At 31.9% G+C, this 21476-nt stretch overlaps 1 protein-coding gene across 1 annotated transcript in view; it reads right to left on the bottom strand.

Annotated features, from left to right (window-relative positions):
* The window catches only part of byn (T-domain transcriptional activator brachyenteron), a 62264-nt gene that overhangs the window by 9014 nt on the left and 31774 nt on the right, over positions 1-21476 (bottom strand). Inside the window, 4 exon segments of the mRNA XM_075376417.1 lie at positions 312-449; positions 2093-2261; positions 6477-6572; positions 20361-20511. Coding sequence (XP_075232532.1) covers positions 312-449; positions 2093-2261; positions 6477-6572; positions 20361-20511 — 554 coding nt within the window.

Genomic DNA, 21476 nt, shown 5'->3' with positions numbered 1-21476 from the left:
AGTTTTATGAAAAAGCATCACACACTAGCTGATAACACAGTTCATTCAAGAATCATGTTCAATTAATGATACAGTTACTCTTTTGTGAACAGTTTTTGATCATGCTTATATCTAAATATTTCAGTCGTAGATTGGATTTAACCGTTGACATATTTAACAAATTGGATTTCATTGTTAGTTCATATTTCGTATTAATAAAAGATTTTATCATTTGTGTAAATGTTATTTTATAACATATTTTATTGCTTATAGGTAATTTATTTACAGTTAATAGTTTTAGAAAATTATATGAAATGGATTTTTATAAATACCTCTTCATTTTGATATGCTGTGACTGCAATAAATTGTGTTTCTGGGAACGGATGTGTTATGACACGTCTTTGATCAGATGTTCCAACCTTTACAACATGTACTCGTGGTTCATATTTATGTAGAGAATTTAGCATTATCTATAAAAAGAAAGAAAGAAATATATATATATATATATATACTATGTAATTTTTGTATTTCATGGATCTAAAACTACTGTTTTTCATAAGCACATTTTTGTGTACTAACACTTAATGTGATGCTTAAACTGTTGATACCGATGTTTAATAGAGTCTTTATTAGGAGGATCACAGCTATACTCTAAACGAAAATGTTTACGAGCAGTAATAACAGATCCACTTTGATGAAACCACAGTATGCACATTGCTTTCTCTTGCATGATTGCCATTGTTTCACTGATGATCTCCCCTGTTGTTACATCATGCTAGCATGTTCATTCAAGATCACCAGTAATCTCTAGTTCCTACACTAATGTTTGAAAACAATAAAGCATGCCATATTGCTTTGTTAATTTTTATTAACCCCTAAAATGCGCTAAAACATTTATGTTCCTGTATATTAGGTTGTATAAAGAAGGTAACAATGGGAACCACTTTACGCTTCCTTTTTCTTAGAAAAAGTGACATAGAACTTGTTATCTTGAGAATGCATATGCCAATTTTAGGAGTGACTCATACCTTACGTCAGGCCAATTGTATTTTTTTTTGCTTTTAGCATTTAACATTCATGATACTGCTATTTCATAGCAGAAAGAGTTATTAATTTTTTTTTTTCATTATCATCTTTCCCACCTTTCTTACGACTGTGAAATATATAATGCACCTGTCGTACAAGAGGCACCATTCAGCATTACTTTCTCAGATAGTAGTGATGTTCATTGCACATCTATGGTGAACAGATTGAAGTTGTCACTTGTATACCTTAATATCATCAGCATGTTGGTGAGAAAATGTGCAACAATATACCACCCTAATGAAAAAGGCAGCATTAAAAACCACATTACTAATAACTTTACATGTATGTGAAGTTATTGTATACTTGTTAAGTTTGAAAACAGCTTCATAATTTATGAGTTACTTATGATTTGTACCAGGTCACTTACAACCATTATGATTATGACACTTAATACACACACAAGACTTTCTCGACTTCAGACAGTAAAAGACAAATATGGTAAATTACACTATCTAAACTGGTTAAACTCCCACTTAGACTGATCTTTCAGCTGTGATCCATACTGATGAAATTTTTATATTAATATTTATTTTCATCAATTCTCTTTATCTGTTTGTAATTGCTTAACAGTTGAAATATACACAACTTTTTAACTTTTATTTTTTGTAAACAGTTTTTGAACATTTTTTTCTTTTTAATATATTCAAAATGTGTAAGTATTGTTTTAAACTTTTGGTTTTTAAGAACCTGTATTCAGGTGAACAGTTCAATATAGAACAATGATGAGAATAAGTATTTGTAAAGTATATTTACCATATAAATCAAAAGTTTTGATTTTTATATTGTGATTTGTAACACTATTTACATAACAATAAGATACCATTATTACTGAAAAACATTACTAACATCTTATTTCTTTATTCAGTATTTTAAAAATCTTTTCAGTTTTTACAAGAATAAAAAGAAAAAGATGATCAATTATGCAAAACCACATTGTAACAAAAATAGAAAAATATCTAAATGTAAAGTGATCTCATATTGTATTTTGTTTCGTATTAAAATATTTAATAAAATATATCCAGCATACCTGGCCATTTCCATTAGTCTTGTTAGTTAATTTAACTTTGGCAAATGATATTGGTTCTTTCATCCAGTGTGCACCAAAATTTGGTGATTCTGGATGAATATATATTGGGTTTGGTGGTGCAACTTCTGCTTTTCCTCCTGGAACCCATTCTCCATTTACATATTTCCATCTGTAACATTGTTTTTATCATAAAAATAATTGTTTATTGTTTATATTTGTAGTAATTACCTATTAACAAACAATTGATATAAGTACAGATATTTTAATGAAAACTTGATTTTTTTATTTTTACTTTCTGATTCTTATAATCTATAAAAAATGAGCCCTATTAGGAATTTTTTATTTCATTAACATTTTGAGATCCTCCAAGTAAAAAAAAATAGGTTCTTGCTTATAAAATTATTTAGTGAGATTTATGTTTGTTGGTGTTTATTTATATTAAATTTCAGGAGTAGTTTAACTACAATAAAAATGTTGTGAATTATAGAGATTCCATTAAAACATTTTGTACAAAAATTCAGATGATGAAGTGATATTGAAGGAATACTGTGTCTCATAGGAGCGTAGATTTATGAAAATTTTCTTCATACATGCTTTTTTTGATTTTGAAAATATATCATTGAAAATAATACTAGTGAACATTTTTTTATTAAATTTTCATAAAAGCCTTGTAATTTCATTCTTCCAATTTTTTTTCAACCTTGTAACTTAATTATTGTTTTTTTATTATTATTTGCTAAATTAGTTTAAAATTCAACATTTAATGCATACTGACTGAATGGTTGAATACAGTGTAGTATATTAAGGATTTTATCATAAGAAATATATCTGATTCAGTCTTTCTAATAATGCATATAAACTAACTGAAGTACTAGTGATTCATCAGAGATTTTTTCCTCTGAGAATAATGATTGTTTATTATAATGCCACTTCTTGTGGTGAACAGAGTAAAGAATCTCTGTTAAGGCTAATATCACTTGCATTTCAATAGGTTTGGCATTCTGATATGCAACAGTATATCAACTCGGTAAAGAAGGTAACAGAAACACTTAACTCCTCGCTTTCATAGAAAGCTTAGCATTGAACATTTCTTACTCTTAACGGCTGTGCCATTTTTGTGGGTCTCACTAGTATTTCATGTCAGGGTGCCTATAACTATTGTGGTTGTACCTTGTAAAGCCCATTGTAAAGTAAAGGATAAATTGTTTTTTCTATTAATTTTTTTTAAAATACCCCAAAATATTGTATTTCTTCATGTATAAACTATGTTTTATAATACTTAAGATAAATTAATTTAGCATTGTGTTACTATGCACTATTTTTAATATCTTTTGACATTTTAATAAAATCCATTTCTTTTTTTGTTAATTAAAAAATAAATTAAGTTGTAAGGCTAATTTTATCTTCAACATTATCACTGGTAAAAAGCTAAAATTTCAAGTTGTACACAAATGCTGTACAAAATTTTCATCAATGTGATAGCCAACTTTTTTTTTTCAGTTTTTATTAACATAAAGTTCATGCAATTTTTTTTTTAATGTAAATGATCTTATGGGACAGCTGAGCAACTGGCAGTTTAATTCAACAACATATAAGCAACGTCAATTGTCCAAGTTTTTTATTAGACTATATACAATTGGAAATTCCTGTGCATTCTGTTGGTTGTACACATAAGGCACCAGTGTTAGTTATTACTGCAAGGCGCGCTGGTGTGAAGGAACGTTAAACAACAACAACAGTTAGTCGTAAAGAATACGGCTCTGATGTAGTGAATGGAAATGTGGAACAGTGGATTGTAATGAAATTTCTTGTGAATGAAGGTGTAAAACCCAGTGAGATTTATTTACGACTCCTTACACAGTATGGTGATGAAACTCTTAGTCACAGTAAGCATTTGAGTGATGCAAAAATGTTAAAGAATGCCATACATCAGTGAATGACAAACCCGGTCAAGGTGGTTCAGAGCCATCAGAGTTATGGCCTCAGTTGTTTGGGATATAAATGGCATCATTCACGTTGATTTTCTACCCCGTTGAGTCAATATTAAGAGTGAGTACTACTGAAAAGTTCTCAAAGATGTGCACAATGCTCAGTGCAAAAAACAGCATGGTGCAATCACTAAAGGAATCTTGTTTCTGCAGAACAATGTATGATCGTCCATGGCATAACTTGCACACTACATGATCTTGGCTGGGAGTTATTGCCACATCCCTGTACAGTCCAGACCTTGGTCCCAGCGATTTTAACCTGTTTGGCCCCTTCAAATTATTTCTAGGAGGCCAGCATTTCAATGCAACAATGAGGTGAAGCAGTTATTTCTCTCTTGATTTTGACATAACGACAAATCTTTCTTCACTGCCAGTATCCAGGCACTAGTGAAACACTGGGATAAATGTATAAATATAGGAGGGGATTACATTGAGAGGTAAAAGTATTTTTTACTGTCATAAGTGTGTTCTAAATTTATTAAAAATTAGTAGTCCTGGATTGACCTGAACTATACGTATAAATTCAACTTTTTCTTTGTTTCTTGATTTGTTACATTGAGATACACTCATGATATAAATTAAATTTCATCTACAAACTGGTAGATCAGATTACAGTGTAGTTATTTAATATATATATATACACCAGGTAGTTCATTTTTCTCCATTTCAAGGAGGAAATATTCATAACCTGTGTAGTCCTTGATAAGGTCAAATAAAGGTAATTTCAAGGTCAACTTAATGTTGTAAGGTCATAATGGATATAGTGATTTTTTAATTGATAATATATTTAAAAAACAAATGTCAAAACTTAATAGTAGAATAACTTTAAAACCAGTAAATAACACACAGAAGGTTGAAAATGTTTACTTAAAATATTCATACATCGATAGTATTGTTGAAAATATTACTAAAGTTTATGATAATAATACATTTTTAAACTGCATATAGAACTAACAACCACATAATAAAATATTTAAATAGCAATAATAATAATACTGATTATATAATTTATACAATTTATATGGGGTTTATAAGATAAAGTATAGTGAGAATATTTATGTAGGTAAAACCAACAGATCTTTTAAAATTAAAAGAACTAAAAGATTTTTTAAATTTTATCAACATTTTAGGCATTATAAAAATAAAAAAATGTGTTTCTTTAATGTTGCTGATCATCTCATTAATAATAAACATTATATTTCAGATATTAATACTAATTTAAAAATATTGGAAATTAAGAAAGAAGATATAAAAAATAATAATAATAAAAATCTAGGTATTTTGGAAAAGTATTATGTACATAAATACAAGCAGGGATTCAACTCAATCAACTTACAAACAAAATTTGAGGAGGACACACTTATAAAAGTTGCAATAGATAGCAGCACTTTAACAGATATTACATAAACATTTTATTTAATATAATACTATAGTACTGGCTGGCCATACATATGTAGTATGATTTTATTTTTATTTATTTTTTTTTTAATTGACGTCATATATTTTATATGTAATTTTAATTTTTTATATTTTAAATTTATGTTTAATACGTAATTTTTATACAAACTATTTTACAAAAAAAAAAATCTACAACTGAAGATGTGAGTTACTGTGAAAGTACTTTTGTAGGAATCATATGAAAAAATAGGGTGTCATTTTATTTATTTTCTGTACTTGGGTGGATCACATTGAATCATACACACACACACACAACATATATATATATATATATATATATATATATATATAACATTTTTTATATTTAACGATTTACTGCTTCATAACAAATTGGAGGTATAATTACTGCGCACTTATCAGTCTTATTAGCTAATAAATGATCAGACTATCCTTTTTTAACTTAACTTTAACTTAATTTTTTTTTCTGATGAATTAATTCTACCCATAAACCTGAGGCTTTTTCGTGGGAATGTAGAAACGGAATTTTGTAGTGTACAGAAAATGCCATGTCTGACTGGGATTTCAATGCGGGATCTCTGGATGAAAGGCTGAGGATGCTACCAATACTTCACAGAGCTTTTCTAACTAATTAACTTATGAGATTAATTAAACTTTCATTCATAAATTTTACTGAATATGGGTGTCAGTTTTTTCAATTCTTTGTAAGTATTTGCATATAACGAATGCTTTAAACGTTAAAAATAAAATCTAACATTAGCAATAGTTTATTTAATTTCCACTGACATTTTTTTATTCAGTACTTTTAAGAGGTATTAGATTGTCTCTACAGCTCATTTATCATGTAAATGAGTTCTAAAACATTGGCATCTTTAGTAATGATTTTTTTACCTTGGTTCATTATTTATTTTCTTGTTCATTTATTTTAAATTTTGGATTTCATTTGATTATATCTTTCATGTTAATTTATCTCTATTTACCTGTGTTGTTCAATTTGTACAAACTCCAACAGTACTGTGTACATTGCGGTTGGATCAAGCCCTGTCACACTTACTTTTACTACAGGAAACATCCTTCTATAACATAAATATTAAACATTAGTAATAAACATATTTTTATTTATAAATACTTAATTAACCTATGTAATAATTTAATTTCTGCAGTTAGTTTACTAATTTTCTTTAATTATATAAACTGATAGTTATATTAGATTTTGTTATGCCTTTAACAACATGTAGAATAAAAAATTAAAAAGTTGAGTTTATGTATGATAAGCAGTAGATTGGTTAGTAATCTTAATATAAAAAGCAATTCTTTGTGCATGTGAAAGTTTTTTAATAGAACAGATTTTATATGTTTGATAGCAGTGCAATTATGTACATATTTTAATGAGGAAAATATGATGACTGAATGCTCAGTAAAACTGTGTACTTTATAAATTATCTATAAAAATGAATGTTTTACCTATTGCATTATTTTTTCATCCACATTTAATATTTTCACAAAGACCTCTTCTTCATCAGAATGTTTTATGTGAAATTAAAATAAAATAAAAATTTACATAATAAGAATTACTTATGTTTACCATTGCAGTCACTAAAATAAGACTTTATATTAGCGTTTCTTCTTTTAACCTAATTTTACATAAAACATTTTGATGAAGCAATTAAAACTAACTATAATGCAGTGCTGCACATGAGAATGTATCATATACATCAAACACTTGTGATGAAACAGCAAGCAGAATACATTACAAATAATATTTAACTTATGTTATAATTATATACTACACAAATTTATATTATACAAATATACATTATAAATATGTATATATAACATACACTACATAAAATAATACATTATAAACAAAATATATAAACAACAACATAAGCGACTATTAACATAATAACATTAAATCAATAATACAAAACATTACACCTGAATTGCTACATATATAATTAGTGCGCGACTAAATGCAAAATACAACACAAGATAATACATACATAACCAGCAGTACACAACAAATAAAGAAAAACTCAAAATAAAATATCATAAAACATACAGCTCAACATGATACTTCAAGTATCATGACACAAGAAAACTCAGAGTCAATTTGTATTATTAACAAAATCGTCTCATCATCCACTCCACAATGGATACATGCCTACTACAGACTTACAATCTGCAGTCGCCGTTAGATACACAGGCGGAGTGCTCACGGCCTCATTGTGTCTGTGGGGCCCCTCAAATGTGTGACCCCCACACGTTTGGGGGGCCCTCTAGATACTCAGCCAGGAGCCCGTGCATCCTCCAGCGTCTCGTGTTATGCAGAACTCCTCCTATCTTCCTAGGTCTTCCATAACAACTTTAGTGTAGTTAGTAGTCACTCTCCATGCTGTTTCAGATTCAAGCAGGATGTTTTGTACCTCTTCAGGTGCAAATATGGCCCCTCTGTTTAGTTTGACTAGGAGGTCATTCCTCGCCTCATTGTACCTGGGACATCTGAAAAAGACATGATGGGGTGTTTCTTCCTCTTGACACACCGGACAGTTATCCGCCTGGTCCAAGTTAAACCTATGTAAGTAGGCCCTGAATTTGCCATGACCCGCCAGAAACTGTGTTAAATGGTAATCAATCAGGCCATGGGGCACCTACACCATCGCTTGACATCACGTAGGAGTCGGTGTGTCCATCGCCCTGATTCCATCTCTGCTGCCAGATGTCCATCATCTCCTCCATTATATGTTGGAATTGCATTTTCCTTTCTGTTGAAAGTGCTCGCAGCTCCCACATCCTTCTTCGGTGTTCAATTTATAGGTCAATGGGAAGTTGTCCCTCAAGGATCTCACTGCCACTCCAGAAACGGTCTTGTATGCACACGCCACCCGGAGACAGCACCCGCTGTGCTGTGCCTTCAGTGGCCTCCTATACTTCTTATACTTAGGGGCACCCGCCTACATCTCTACTCCATATAAAAGTGTGGAGCAAGCCATACTTCCTCCGTTGTTGTCTTGGGATGTTTGTATTGGGTAGTAGGCGGGCTACTAGTCCAATAACCCTGTTGACTCTTTTGTCAGCTTCTGACACTTGCGCCCCAAGCGCACCCAGGAATCTATCCAGATGCCCAGGTACTTCATAGCTGGTTGTGACTCAATATGTTGAGACCTTCTATTGTGATGGCTAGTCTAGGTCTCCGTTTGGTTGCTGCAATGCCTAAAATCTTGGTCTTATTGGGGGCCATCTCTAGTCCAACTCCTCTCATCCAATCTTTGATTATACTTTAGGAAATGTTAATCTTTACAGTCGCCTCCCTTCTAGTGGTAGTGTCAACTACTATCACTACATTGTCTGCTGCGTACCTCATCAGAATGATGCCAGTGGGCAATGCAAGGTGAAATACACCTTTATAAGCAAGATTCCGAAGGGTTGGTCCGAGTACCGACCTGCGATCAAGGGTTCTTACCTCCACCTTGCAAGTCAGTCTACGCCCAATTAGGTTTGACTGTGTCATCTTGATTATGTAATCCGGTACTCCATACCAATCAATGCCTGGAGGATAGCACCGTGAGTAATGCTTGTTGAAGGCATTCCTTACATCTGTGGTTACCAGGACACACAATCCTACCTATGGAAACTGCATCAAGGGCAGACCTATCCTTTCGAAACCCGTATTGGTTTGCATAGAGTCCGCCCTTCTCCTCAACAGCACTGTCCAGTCTCTGTACCAGCATCCGTTCGAGGAGCTTGATGAGAGCGTTAATCATGGCCAGCGGCCTGTAGGATGTGGGGAGAACCGGATCTTTCCCCGGCAAATGAATAAGGGCAAGCCTTTGCCGCTTCCAGCTCTCTGGGAACGATCCTTCTTTGATACATGCATTGAATACATCAAGTAGCGCCCCCGGGTTCACCCGGGCCGTCAACTTAACCGCCAGGTTTGGCAGGTAATCCGTCTAAGGAGTATTGTCCGCAGGCATGCGCTTAGCAGCGACAGCCAGTTTTGTCAATGGTGAACAGAGGAGGCAACTCCATTTCGCCACGGTCGTCAGCCGTTAATGCCTCTCCACGTGGGAAGAGGTCTTCGATGGCGATAGATTTCATTCTCGCCCAGCTTGGTATGATCTTATGGTTTAAGTGCTCTTTTGACCAACAATCTGTAGGGCCTATCCCAAGGATCAGTGTCCACCTCTTCCAGGAGCCTCTGCCAACACGCCCTCTTTGAGTCTCTGATTAGGGCAGCAAGATGTCTCTTGCTTTCCTTATAATATGTGTTTTATAGTAATCTCAGGGAGTCAAGGCGTGCGAGCATGGCCATCCTGCGTTTGTGGCAGTCTCTTCTCTGTTTTCCAATCTCCTCTGTCCACCAATAGGCAGGTGGATAACCACTACCAGCATACCTTTGAGGAAGCGTTTTGTTTCAGACGTCAGTGAGGGCTTCTTCCAGGCATGCCGCCTTTTCTTCAGCTGTGTTGGCCTCAAAAACCCCACGTAGATCAAATTTCTCTTCATCTTGATTTTTTGTACTCCAGCCTATTGCTGCAGGCTCTCATTTTCCTTGAGTATCGCCGTCCGCAATTGTTATTGTGACAGCCTGTTGATCGGAGGCGCAGTGTATCCCTCCCAGACTGTCCATCCGGAGACCCTATTAGCCACAAAAGTGGGTGGGTGACAAAAGTTACATCTATCACCAAGCCTATCTCTCCTCTTCTGAAGGTAAATGTAGCTCCTCGTTCAGGCATATCAAATCAAACATTGCTTCTACGTCGTTCAAAATACTCCTTGGACGCCCTTCATGATCGATCCCCATGTGGTCACCCAGGCATTAAAGGCCCCCGCTAGGAGTGCAGACCACCGGCCGACAAGGTCCCGTGAAATCGAGGAAATAATTTCTTTGTACCTCTGACACAATGTAAAAAAATTTTAAAAATAAAAAGTGTTTAAGAAATTTTTATACGGTTGTAGTCGTCACAAAGCATTACTTTCGCTGTCAAATCAATTACGCCACCTAAACGACTAGCGATTGGTCGATCTACAACACCTCAAGTACAGAAGAAAAAGACATTACGAACTTCAGAAACAGACGAGCAACTGGAAACCGTTCGAGCACGTGCTGCTCAAGCCCGTCGCGTTTTCAATGACCATCAACAAAGCACAGGGTCAGTCGCTACAACTGTGTGGATTGTATTTGAAAAATCCATTCCTCTCACATGGACAGCTGAATGTGACCTGCTCACGCGTCGGAAAACCTTTATTCGTGTTCGCACCGGTCGGAAAAACAATAAATATTGTGTATCGGAAAATACTTCAATAAACAGAATTAAAGCACAAACACTTTTTTTCTTTGAGTAGAATTGCTAGGTAAACGCTAGCCAGGTAATAGCTAATTCTTTATGTTTAATAAATTTCGAATTCGTACTTTTTTATTTAATTTCTGTAGAGTTTATTCATACTATTTTACTCGGAATTCAATTCTCTGCAAGTTTTGTTAAAAACTTTTATATGTTTATTACACATTTAAGAAAGTTATTTTAAGCCAAACATAAATTAGTGTGTTTTTAAACCCGAATCTTTTGTTTTTAACCCCAACTTTTGCAAAAACTACTAAAAATATAGTTGCGGGATCTTTTTTTTCAATTTTTCAGGTCATATTTCATATAAAATCACAAAATTATCCCTTAATTTGTGTTCCAAGAATTAATCCTTTTTTTTAACCTCCGGGACCACCGTATTGCTTCAGAGGATGAGATGAATGATTTGTAGCGTGTGTGAAAATGCCATGTCCCGGGATTCGCACCCGGGACCTCCGGATGAAAGGCCGAGACTCTATCACTCGCGCCACGGAGGCCGGCAAAAGAATTGAAGTCTGGATTAATTTTATGGAATGCTCAGAAATCAGGACGAAATCCAGCCGTTACTCACTAACGAAGCGTTTCCGAATCTATGTTTTTAGGTACTTTTTTATTTTCACCAGTAGAACATGTCCTGAAAGTTTGTTTCAGTCTTCATGAATCACTGTATAAATTTTTGGACAAGTATAATTACAGCGTCCTTCCGTTTATCCACCTATTTCAAATGTATTTAAAAATATTTGATTACTTAAATATTCTTAAAGTATTAAACAGATATTTTATTTATTTGTCTGTACTGATCTGTCAGCAAAATGGTAATTCCTGTAAATCGGAAAACTTATATATTGATTTTAATGACAAAATAAAAAGTAAAATATAAATTTTCTTTAATTTATTTTTTTAGATAGAAATAAAGGAAAAGGGTTAGACATATTGTTTATGTTTTTATATCTGTAAAATGTCCCTACACAGTGGACACAATGTTATAAAGGTTTTTTTTTTTCAAAACAAAGGACGAATATTAATTAGTAATCTCTTTTTACTAACTATTCCAGTATTTCGTATGGCTATGAATGACGCATTTAAATTATCTGACGTAAAAATGGTATTCGATTAGTTAAATCTGTTACGTGTAAAAGTAATTATTAAAATTAAAGTACTGTTTTAATAATTATACTGAAATAATTATTAATTATATAAATTGGCCGATAATCTGGAAACCGTCGATCTTAAATACTTTCAAATTGAGTAAAGATAATTAAGAAATGATTTGTTGTAGGGAAATTTATTATAAAAATGTTTTATAACAGATTTTTCTGGGCTATTCATATGGGCATAAAATCGAGTTAGGATAAAAAAGTAGTTTTTCTGTGGCTGTACTATAATGTTTGAATTACGCGGTTTTGTCATAATGAGGGTCATTCTGAAACAAATTTTCATTTCGATACAGGTGTTCAACCGATTAAAAGCCTACGCTGTTCAACCACTGATCAATTAGTAGTTCCCATTAAAGCCCATCAGGTGCAGCGACCGGAAGCGTCACAAGGCGGGTGGGTGTCTTCCTCTATGGAGTAGGGATGATCAATCGCAGAAACAGGTATTGTGTAATGTATCATTTGTTTTTTTTCTTCCTTGTATGAAGTAAAGGAAGTATTGTGATCGCAAAAAATTTTGGTTTTCAGATTTCAACGGAAATATCCATTTTGTCTAGTTCGGCGTGACGTCTGTATATACGAATGTACCTATCTCGCATAACTCAAAAACGATTAGCCGTAGGATGTTGAAATTTTGGATTTAGGACTGTTGTAACATCTGGTTGTGCTCCTCCCCTGTTGATTGCAATCAACCGGAATAAAGTTACCAAAAAAGCCCAGAATCCAAAAGAATTTGAATTTTGGACGTTTTCTTAACTGCAATATTAAGCCGTCATTGAGAGCTTTTCAACGATATATCATAAGTGGTACTTATTTTCATTGGTTCCAGATTTAAAGCTAAATAAAATTTCAATTAATGAAATATTTGAATCTTACAAGGGGAAGACACATCGGTTAGAACCCGACTTCACCTCCTTTTTTAAACTTTTTTTTTAATTTAAATATATTGATTTATTAATAATTAACCTCTGATTGTAAAAAAAATTATTAATTAAAATTGTAAAATAAGTTATTAATGAAATAAAATTTTATATACTTTTCATTTTAAAAAAAATGTGTATATGTAATTTAGTACAAGGCGTACAAGGAAGTGATGTGGTGTCCACATCAGATTTTTTTACTTTGATTTTAATCGGCTTTAATAGTTAGCAAGCAGAGATTAATAATTTGAAAGTACACCGGTAGGTAACAAAGTTTCTATATTACACTGTTTTTCCTTTTGTTAATTATGTCGGATTCTAAGGAAGAAATGTCTTTAACACTGATCGATATTAAAGAAAAAGACAGAATTATGATTAATAATTACCACAGAAATGTATATTTTAATATATTTTTCGAAAAGTAAAAAAAAAAAATCTCGTAAACAATTATTCTATCATTGATTTAAATCAATAATCTCAATATTTTCTCAACCGTAGAAAAAATTCTCTGCAACTCTCGATAATGGCCATTAATATTCTCTTGCGTAGTTTTCGGCACGAACCTTGACGATTGTTGTAATTTACTTCGCACTTGTGCATCAGTGGGTATTATTAAAGTCTGGTTGCATAATGCATTGTTAAAATGTATTTTTTCGTTTAATATTTTGTTGATAAAATTTGAAAAGCATAATAAAAACGCCCTCTTTTGAGCCTTATATATTGGTAATTTACTATTAAGCCTAGCACAGAGCAGCTTATTATTCTTAAGAATATTTTAATTGGTGTGATTTATACTCTGTATCAACTTGCTTACAATCGTTAGATTAAGGTGTTAAAGGTAAGTTATGTCTTATTAGCGTACCCCGTCGCGACTTCGTCCTCAATATAGATGTAGCTTCACTCGCAATGCTTTTTTAATGGAAAACTTATTTTTTTATAAATAAAAAATATTTAATCGACAATATAATAGTATTTAGATTTTCATTAAATCCTGATAAAACGGGAAATATAAATTTTTATGAAAAATACTGAAGATAAATACGATAAACAATGAATTGTTGCCCAAAACAAATAAAAAACAAAAAAAAAGGAAGATAAGAAAATTGAACAATATTTGTTAGACCAATCCATTTTATGAATGAATTAAAATAGTTCAATATAAAAGTCCAATAAAGATAAGTTATTACAATCCCAAATCTAGCATCCCCATCACGGCCGAAGCCGCGATGGGGATGCTAGATCTATGGTTGGTTACTTGCGCTTCCCGTCACGATCAGAGTGTCATGGCTCGCTTCGCTCTCCCTTCTCGTTTTCTCCCGTTTCTCTTTCCCTTACTTCCCTTTCACCTTCCTCTTCCTCCATTCTCCTTTCCCCTTCCTCTTTTCTTTTTCCTTTTCCCCGTTTTCTCATTTTTTCTTTTTGACATTTCCCTTCTTCCCTTTTTACCCACTTCCCTTTTACCTTTTTCGATTTTTCCCTATTTCCCTTTTCCGATTTTTCCCTTTCTCCCTCCTTCTCCGGTTTCGATGAATTTCGGTATAGGTTCATTTTACCGCTAAGCAGAAATCATGGTAAAAGCTTTGTTATTCCTAATTTAAAAACAAACCATTTCCGGACACATGTTTATTATGAACTTTTGTCATTATTTAAAATAATGAAAAAGGGGAAATACAGTTGTAATTTTTAACGGCATTCTTCTGGCGCACTCGCACACTCATTCTGTCGCTCAGCGCGCGCACATGATGTATTAATATTACTTATTTGACAGATGTAATGAATTACTTCATTTCCATGCTTTACCTACGCTTTTAATATCCCTCGCGTAAATCGGTCCAGTAGTTCTTTAGCCTATAGCGGGAAGACATATCGGTAACACTATAATGGAATCGTAAAATATTTAGTATACCGTATGTTGCTTTTACGTCCAACAGATAGCGCTGTTAACACGAAATTTAATTTTTTATCGATTTGAATCCCTTAAAATCAAAATTTCGCAAAATCCTTTCTTAGTGCACGCCTAATTAAAGATACGAAGGTACCCTGAAAATTTCAAGTCTCTACCTATAATATTTTTGGTTGTACGATGATTATGAGGTAGTGAATCAGTCAGGACATTATCTTTTATATAAGAGATTGTTTCTGAAAGTTTTGAGTGAAATTAATGTAACTTTTATTGTAAAAAAAAAATGCAAAAAACACTAATAATTCGACATCAGTTACCTGATTTATGATACGTTGTAAGTTGTTGAAATGTTTAAAAGTTAATTACATCTTTTGAAAATTCTATTTAATTGAAGAAAAAAAATTACAGCGTTTTATTTTACTTTAGTATCTGAAATTTAGCACTTAGTATTTATTTACTTATGGAATGACAAATAAAACTTGGTAGTATTGTTTTTTTTTCCTTGTACTGACGAATGGTGTTAATAACTAAACAGTTCTGGTTTGTTAGGGTTATATGCTAATATGCTAGCACTTAGCAACAATTTACAGTTGTACATTAATGCGAAGCTTGTGAGAAATAGTTCATTATTTCTGTAAATAACATATTCTAAAATTTATATGTATACTATACATATTATGTTTGGTTTAAAATATGCTACCATTTTTATTGTTTTTTTATCCATAAATGTAACTTATTTTTTAGCTTACATGTATATATATTGTTTGCATTCATTACGGCTTTCTTTTAAAAATTATTAAAAAAGCTGCCAATAAAGCTGTAATACTTTACTGGCATTGGTAATAATATATTTGTTACGTATATTTGGTTATATATTCTTATATAGTGGGAAAATAATGATAAATGAAAAAATAAAATGTTTAAATCAAAATTCGATATTTTTCTATTTTGATCGGCTCTTCTACTTCCAATATTGACCCCAAAGTATTTTTTTGGGGTCACATTATTATGCCTAGGAACACATAAAGAAAATCTGATGTGGACACTACATGACTTCCTTCTACGCCTTTAAATTAAATTACATATACAATTTTTATTAAAATGAAAAGTACATAAAATTGTATTTCATTAATAACTTCTAATATGTTTTTCTTTTATTGTTATTATTGAATTATTATTTATTGTAAAAGTTTTTTTACAATCAGAGGTTAATAATTATTAATAAATCAATATATTTAAAATAAAAAAAAAGGAGATGAAGTCTGATTCGAACCGATGTGCCTTCCCCTTGTAACATCCAAATATTTCATTAATTAAAATTTTATTTGGCTATAACTCTGGAAGCAATGAAAATAAGTACCACTAATGATTTATCGTTGAAAAGCTCTCAATGAGAACTTATTACTGCAGTTAAGAAAATGTCCAAAATTCTATTTTTTGGGGGATTTTTGACTTTTTTGGTTCAGTTGATTGCAATCAACTGGGGAGGCACACAACTAAATGTTACAACAGTCCTAAATCCAAAATTTCAAAATCCTATGGCTAATTGTTTTTGAAGCGAGATACGTACAGACGTCACGCCAAAACCAGTCAAAATGGATTCAGGGTGGTCAAAATGGATATTTTCGTTGAAACTGAAAACCGAAATTTTTCGTGTTCACAATACTTCCTTTACTTCGTACAAGGAAGTAAAAATTGGTTATAAAATGTACAATAAATAAAAAGATAATTTTATTTTGATTTCTGGGTAAGGGGAAGAATTTTGGGACAATTGTTTTTTTAAACGTGCTATGCATACATATACTTTATATACCTTAATATAAAGTAGGGGTATGTTTGCAAAATGCTTAGAAAATTGACTCCAAAAAACTACCTTGCTATAAATTACAAATAAATTTTTTGGTTGTTTGTAAACCGATTTAAAAAAATAAAATGTCATTTTGTTCAAAATAAAAGGCTTAATATTTTATTAAATAACATAAGTTTTGATAAAACTAATATTTATGGAGATTTAATTGAATGAAAAATAAACATGGCCGCCATTTTGTAATTTGCGAAGGTATTTAATTCCTGATTTTTTGCTAATTTTAAAACTTTATTACCAAGATCCTTACCAAATATTAATGTGATTAGTCTCTCCGAACTTGAGATATAAATTTTTATATAAAAATAACAAAATGGCGGACAGGGTGAGAATGAAGGAGAGGTTGACATTTTTCCTGAGGATATTTTTTGTTTAGTTTTACAAGTAGAATCCGAAAAAGTATAGCCAGTCCACCATTTTAGAAACACTATTTGATATAATATGTACGTATATATAATATTTTCCCGGCAAATGCAGCTAAAATAGCTATTCTAGCTGACAAATGTTTTTTTGAAAATGTTTACATTTAAGGGTCCAAATAGTTCATCTACGTAGTTAAAATGAAGCATACATACACACACACATATATATATATATGTGTGTGTGTGTGTGTGTATGAATCTGCGGTTTCGTGTGTGTGTCGCCCTTCTTTTGGTCTTATATCTCAGGATTGAACGAACCGATTTTCTTTTCATATATGTGAGACCATTGGTCGTATTCATTTTTTTCTAAGTTCGTTTACGGGGTGGGAAATCGCGAAAAAACCAGTTTTGAGTTGCTTCAGAGGCATTTTAGAGAAAACTTTATTGAAACAAATTTGTTACCTTCACCGTATATAAAATAAAAGAAAAATGTTTTAAAATCAACTCATGATTAACGTTGAAATATATGTTTTTACTTTCTTGTACGAAGTAAAGGAAGTATTGTGATTGCTAAAAATTTAGGTTTTCATATTTCAAGTGAAATATCCATTTTGACTAGTTTCGGCGTGACGTCTGTACGTACCTATGTATTTCGCGTAACTCAAAAACGATTAGCCACAGGCTGTTGAAATTTCGGTTTTAGGACTGCTGTAACATCTAATTGAGTACCTCCCTTTTTGATTGCAATCGACTGAACCAAAAGTGTCCAAAAAAGCTCAAAATCCAAAACATTTTGTATTTTTGAACATTTTCTTATAGTGCAGTAATAAGCACTCGTTGAGAGCTTTTCAACGACAATCAAAAGTAGTAGTTATTTTCACTAGTTCCGGAGTTATAGCCAAATGAAAGTTTAATTAATGAAATATTTGGATCTTACAAAGGGAAGGTAATCGGTTCAAATCCGATTTCTTTTTTTTTAAATTTTTTAAAAAAATTAAATATATTGATTTATTAATAATTAACCACTGATTGTAAAAAAACTTTTACGATAAATAATAATTCAATAATAACAATAAAAAAAAATTAAAAGATATCAGAAGTTATTAATGAAATAAAATGTTATGTACTTTTCATTTTAAAAAAATGTGTATATGTAAATTAATAGGGTTACAAGGAAGTCATGTGGTGCGCACATCAGATTTTTTTCTCTCGGATTAAATAACTTTTAAACATTTTTTTTTGTTAAGTTTATACTTCATACACAGAGTTATCAAGAGATGTGTACAATTTTTAAAAATTAAAGACCCAGGACCTAAGATGGAGCAATGCTTTTTGATAATTTTTTTCTTATTTTAGTTTTTATTGACGGGGTTTTAGCTTTAGAAAAAACTTTACTTAAGTAAATTTGTATAATTTTTGAAAAATTTGATTAATTTTAGAAAGATTTTCTTTAAAATTTATTCTCCACCCGTAAAACATATATGTTATGTTTATTTGCTGTCTTTTTTAATTTATTATTTTTCTTTTTTTTATGTTTTTTTTTAATCGGTTAACGGGCTAATAATATTAAAGTAGCTTTGGTACCTACATTATAATTCGGACACAAAAAGAGAAATCAGTATGTGTAATTTGTTTCTAATTAAAGTTGAACTTCTTAGATTTGTGTTTAATTTTAATAGACGTTAAGTTTCATCAATTTCCTCAGAATTAAATTCTCTACGAAGTTAGATAGAAATTTTTGTTTGTTTTTTGGTAAATTAACAAAGTTATTTTAAGCCAAACCTTAAAAAGTGTATTTTCCGACAAAACCTTTTGGTATTTTACCCCGTTTTTCTTAAAACCTTAGTGAGGTAGAGGTTTGAGACTAGTTTTATTCAATTTCTTAGTTCAGAAACCATAAGGAAGCACCAATTAACCTCTCAGTTTGTAATCCAAAAATTTTTTTACGGTTTTATTTCACAGATGGAGCAGAAAGCTCCATCAAAACTCCTAACGAACCGTTTTCTGACCTATGTTTATATGAAATTGTTTTTTATTATCAGCTATAGAATCATTTCTTGAGAGATTGCTGTGGAAATATATATACACTAGGTCTGTAAATAAAGTAACAGAAATGAGTGATACTAACTATGAGCAACGTTGTGCAATTCAGTTTTGTGATAAACTCGGTGAGAATGCTACTGAGAGTTTTTCAAAATTGAAAAGGGCGTATGGAGATGACGCTCTGTCACGAACCTATGTTTTTAGGTGGTTTAACGCATTTTCAGATGGCCGGGAATCAGTTGCGGACGATCCACGCTCTGGAAGATTGTTAACGTGAAAAAGTGACGACAATGTTGAGTTAATCAGGGACGATACGGTACGATTAACTGTAAAAATGATCGCAGAACAATTGAATTTGAACCGTACCGCAGCGCATCAAATTTTGACAAACGAATTGGACATGAAAAAGTTTGTGCAAATCTGGTCCCAAAAAACTTCACTGTTGAACAGAAAAACAACAGGGTGGAAGTGTGCCACGATCTTGTAGGGCAAATTGAAACTCATCCTGATTTTCTAAAAAATGTTATTACTGATGATGAATCTTGGATATTTGAGTACGACCCAGACACAAAACGCCAGAGCAAGGAGTGGTAGACTTCAAATTCACCACATCCCAAAAAAGCAAACGTGAGCAAATCAAAATCATGCTAATTTGTTTCTTCGATAGTAATGGCATTGTCCGTATGGATTTTTTGCCTACAGAACAGACTGTAAATCAATATGTTTAATAAGAAATTCTTGAAAGACTGCGGAAATAGTTACCCGCGTGAGACCAGCTATCAAAGACAACTGGATGCTGCATTATGACAATGCACCTTGTCACACTGCACTCTCAGTTGATGAGTATTTGGCAAAGAAAAACATTCCTATAGTTCCTCAACCACCTTATTTACCTGAATTTGAGTCCCTGAGACGTTTTCCTGTTCCCGACGTTAAAAAACCACCTCAAAGAACACCAGTTTGGAACAATAGAAAACATTTAAAAAAATGTAACCGAACATCTGAAGGATATTCCGGTTTCTGAGTTCCAATACTGCTGTGAAGAGTGGAAAACCCATTTGAAGCGTTGCGTGGCTTCCCAAGGGAACTATTTTGAAGGTGAGTCAATGTATAATTGGATTGTAAATAAAACGTTTTTCTGAATCTGTCACATTACTTTATTTACAGACCTTGTATATCAAAATATATATGTATTATCTAATTTTTATCTCTTAAATTAATTAAGATTTAATGGATGTTTTTATTTTGAAAAAATAAATAAATAATGACTAACCTGCCATTTTTAGTGACAATCATCTCATTTGTGAGACACTGGAATTTCAACCACAAGTCTCTATCATCTAATGTCAATATTGTATCTTCTTTGTTACCACTTCCAATTTCAACGGATTCTATCGGTGTTAGTATGTGTTGAGCTTCAGACACTGTAAAAAATATGTATTGTTTTTCTATGTAAAAGTTATTAAACTATTTTTAATTTGTATAATTTAAATTACTTGTAAAAAATAAAAACATAAATAAATTAATCTACAACATAGGGAAGGTCGACCAGTTCCGGAAAAAGTTTTCATAATAATAATTCATATTTAGTTTATTAGTTTAGTTTAAGCCTAAGATAAAGCAGTTTAGCGCAGGTATTGTATTTTTGCTAATCCTACAGTTGATTTAACAAATCCTTAATGGAAGTTTTTTCATATTTATTTCAGTAAGAAAATAAGTTACAAAATATATAGAATTGTATGCGTAATGATAACATGTAAATTCATAACTGGGAAAGATTTAAATTTCACTTTAATGTAAATATCGGAGAAGTTTTGCAAACAGCCTTTTAATTACTATTCTTTTCATGTTTTAATTTTAGCTGAAAGATTCACGAAGATTTTTTAATGTTATTTTATTTTTAGCGGTAAGCTATTTCAGTTTTTGTTTTGTTAAACAACAGGCGCGAGTAAAATTTTCATTAAATAAAACAGGAATCAATTTTTTCAGTCTCCAGAATCACCGTTAGGTATTGTTTCAGAAGATGAGATGAATGACAATTTTACAGCGTGTGATCAATGCCATGCACGATCGGGATTCGAACCCGGGACCTGCGAAAGGCCGAGACGCTACCACTCGCACTAAGGGAGGCCGACAAGCTACTATTTCTTAAAAGTTATTTAAGATATAGTTTCCTTTTAATATCTCCTTTCTTTCTTTTATTTGAATTTAAAACAAAATAATTAATAGATGAAACTCTCGTTTAGTATATAAGTTATATAAAATTTCACATCGCATAAGTATATATATATATATATATATACACAAGGTCTGTAAATAAAGTAATGAGACCGATTCAGAAAAACGTTTTATTTATAATCCAAATACATGGACTGTATCACCTTCGAAA

This window comes from Lycorma delicatula, chromosome 10 (assembly GCF_047948215.1).
Source record: "Lycorma delicatula isolate Av1 chromosome 10, ASM4794821v1, whole genome shotgun sequence".
Taxonomy (NCBI): Eukaryota; Metazoa; Arthropoda; class Insecta; order Hemiptera; family Fulgoridae; genus Lycorma; species Lycorma delicatula.
Note: the sequence above shows the minus strand (reverse complement) of the source record. Positions and strands in the feature narration are given on the sequence as shown.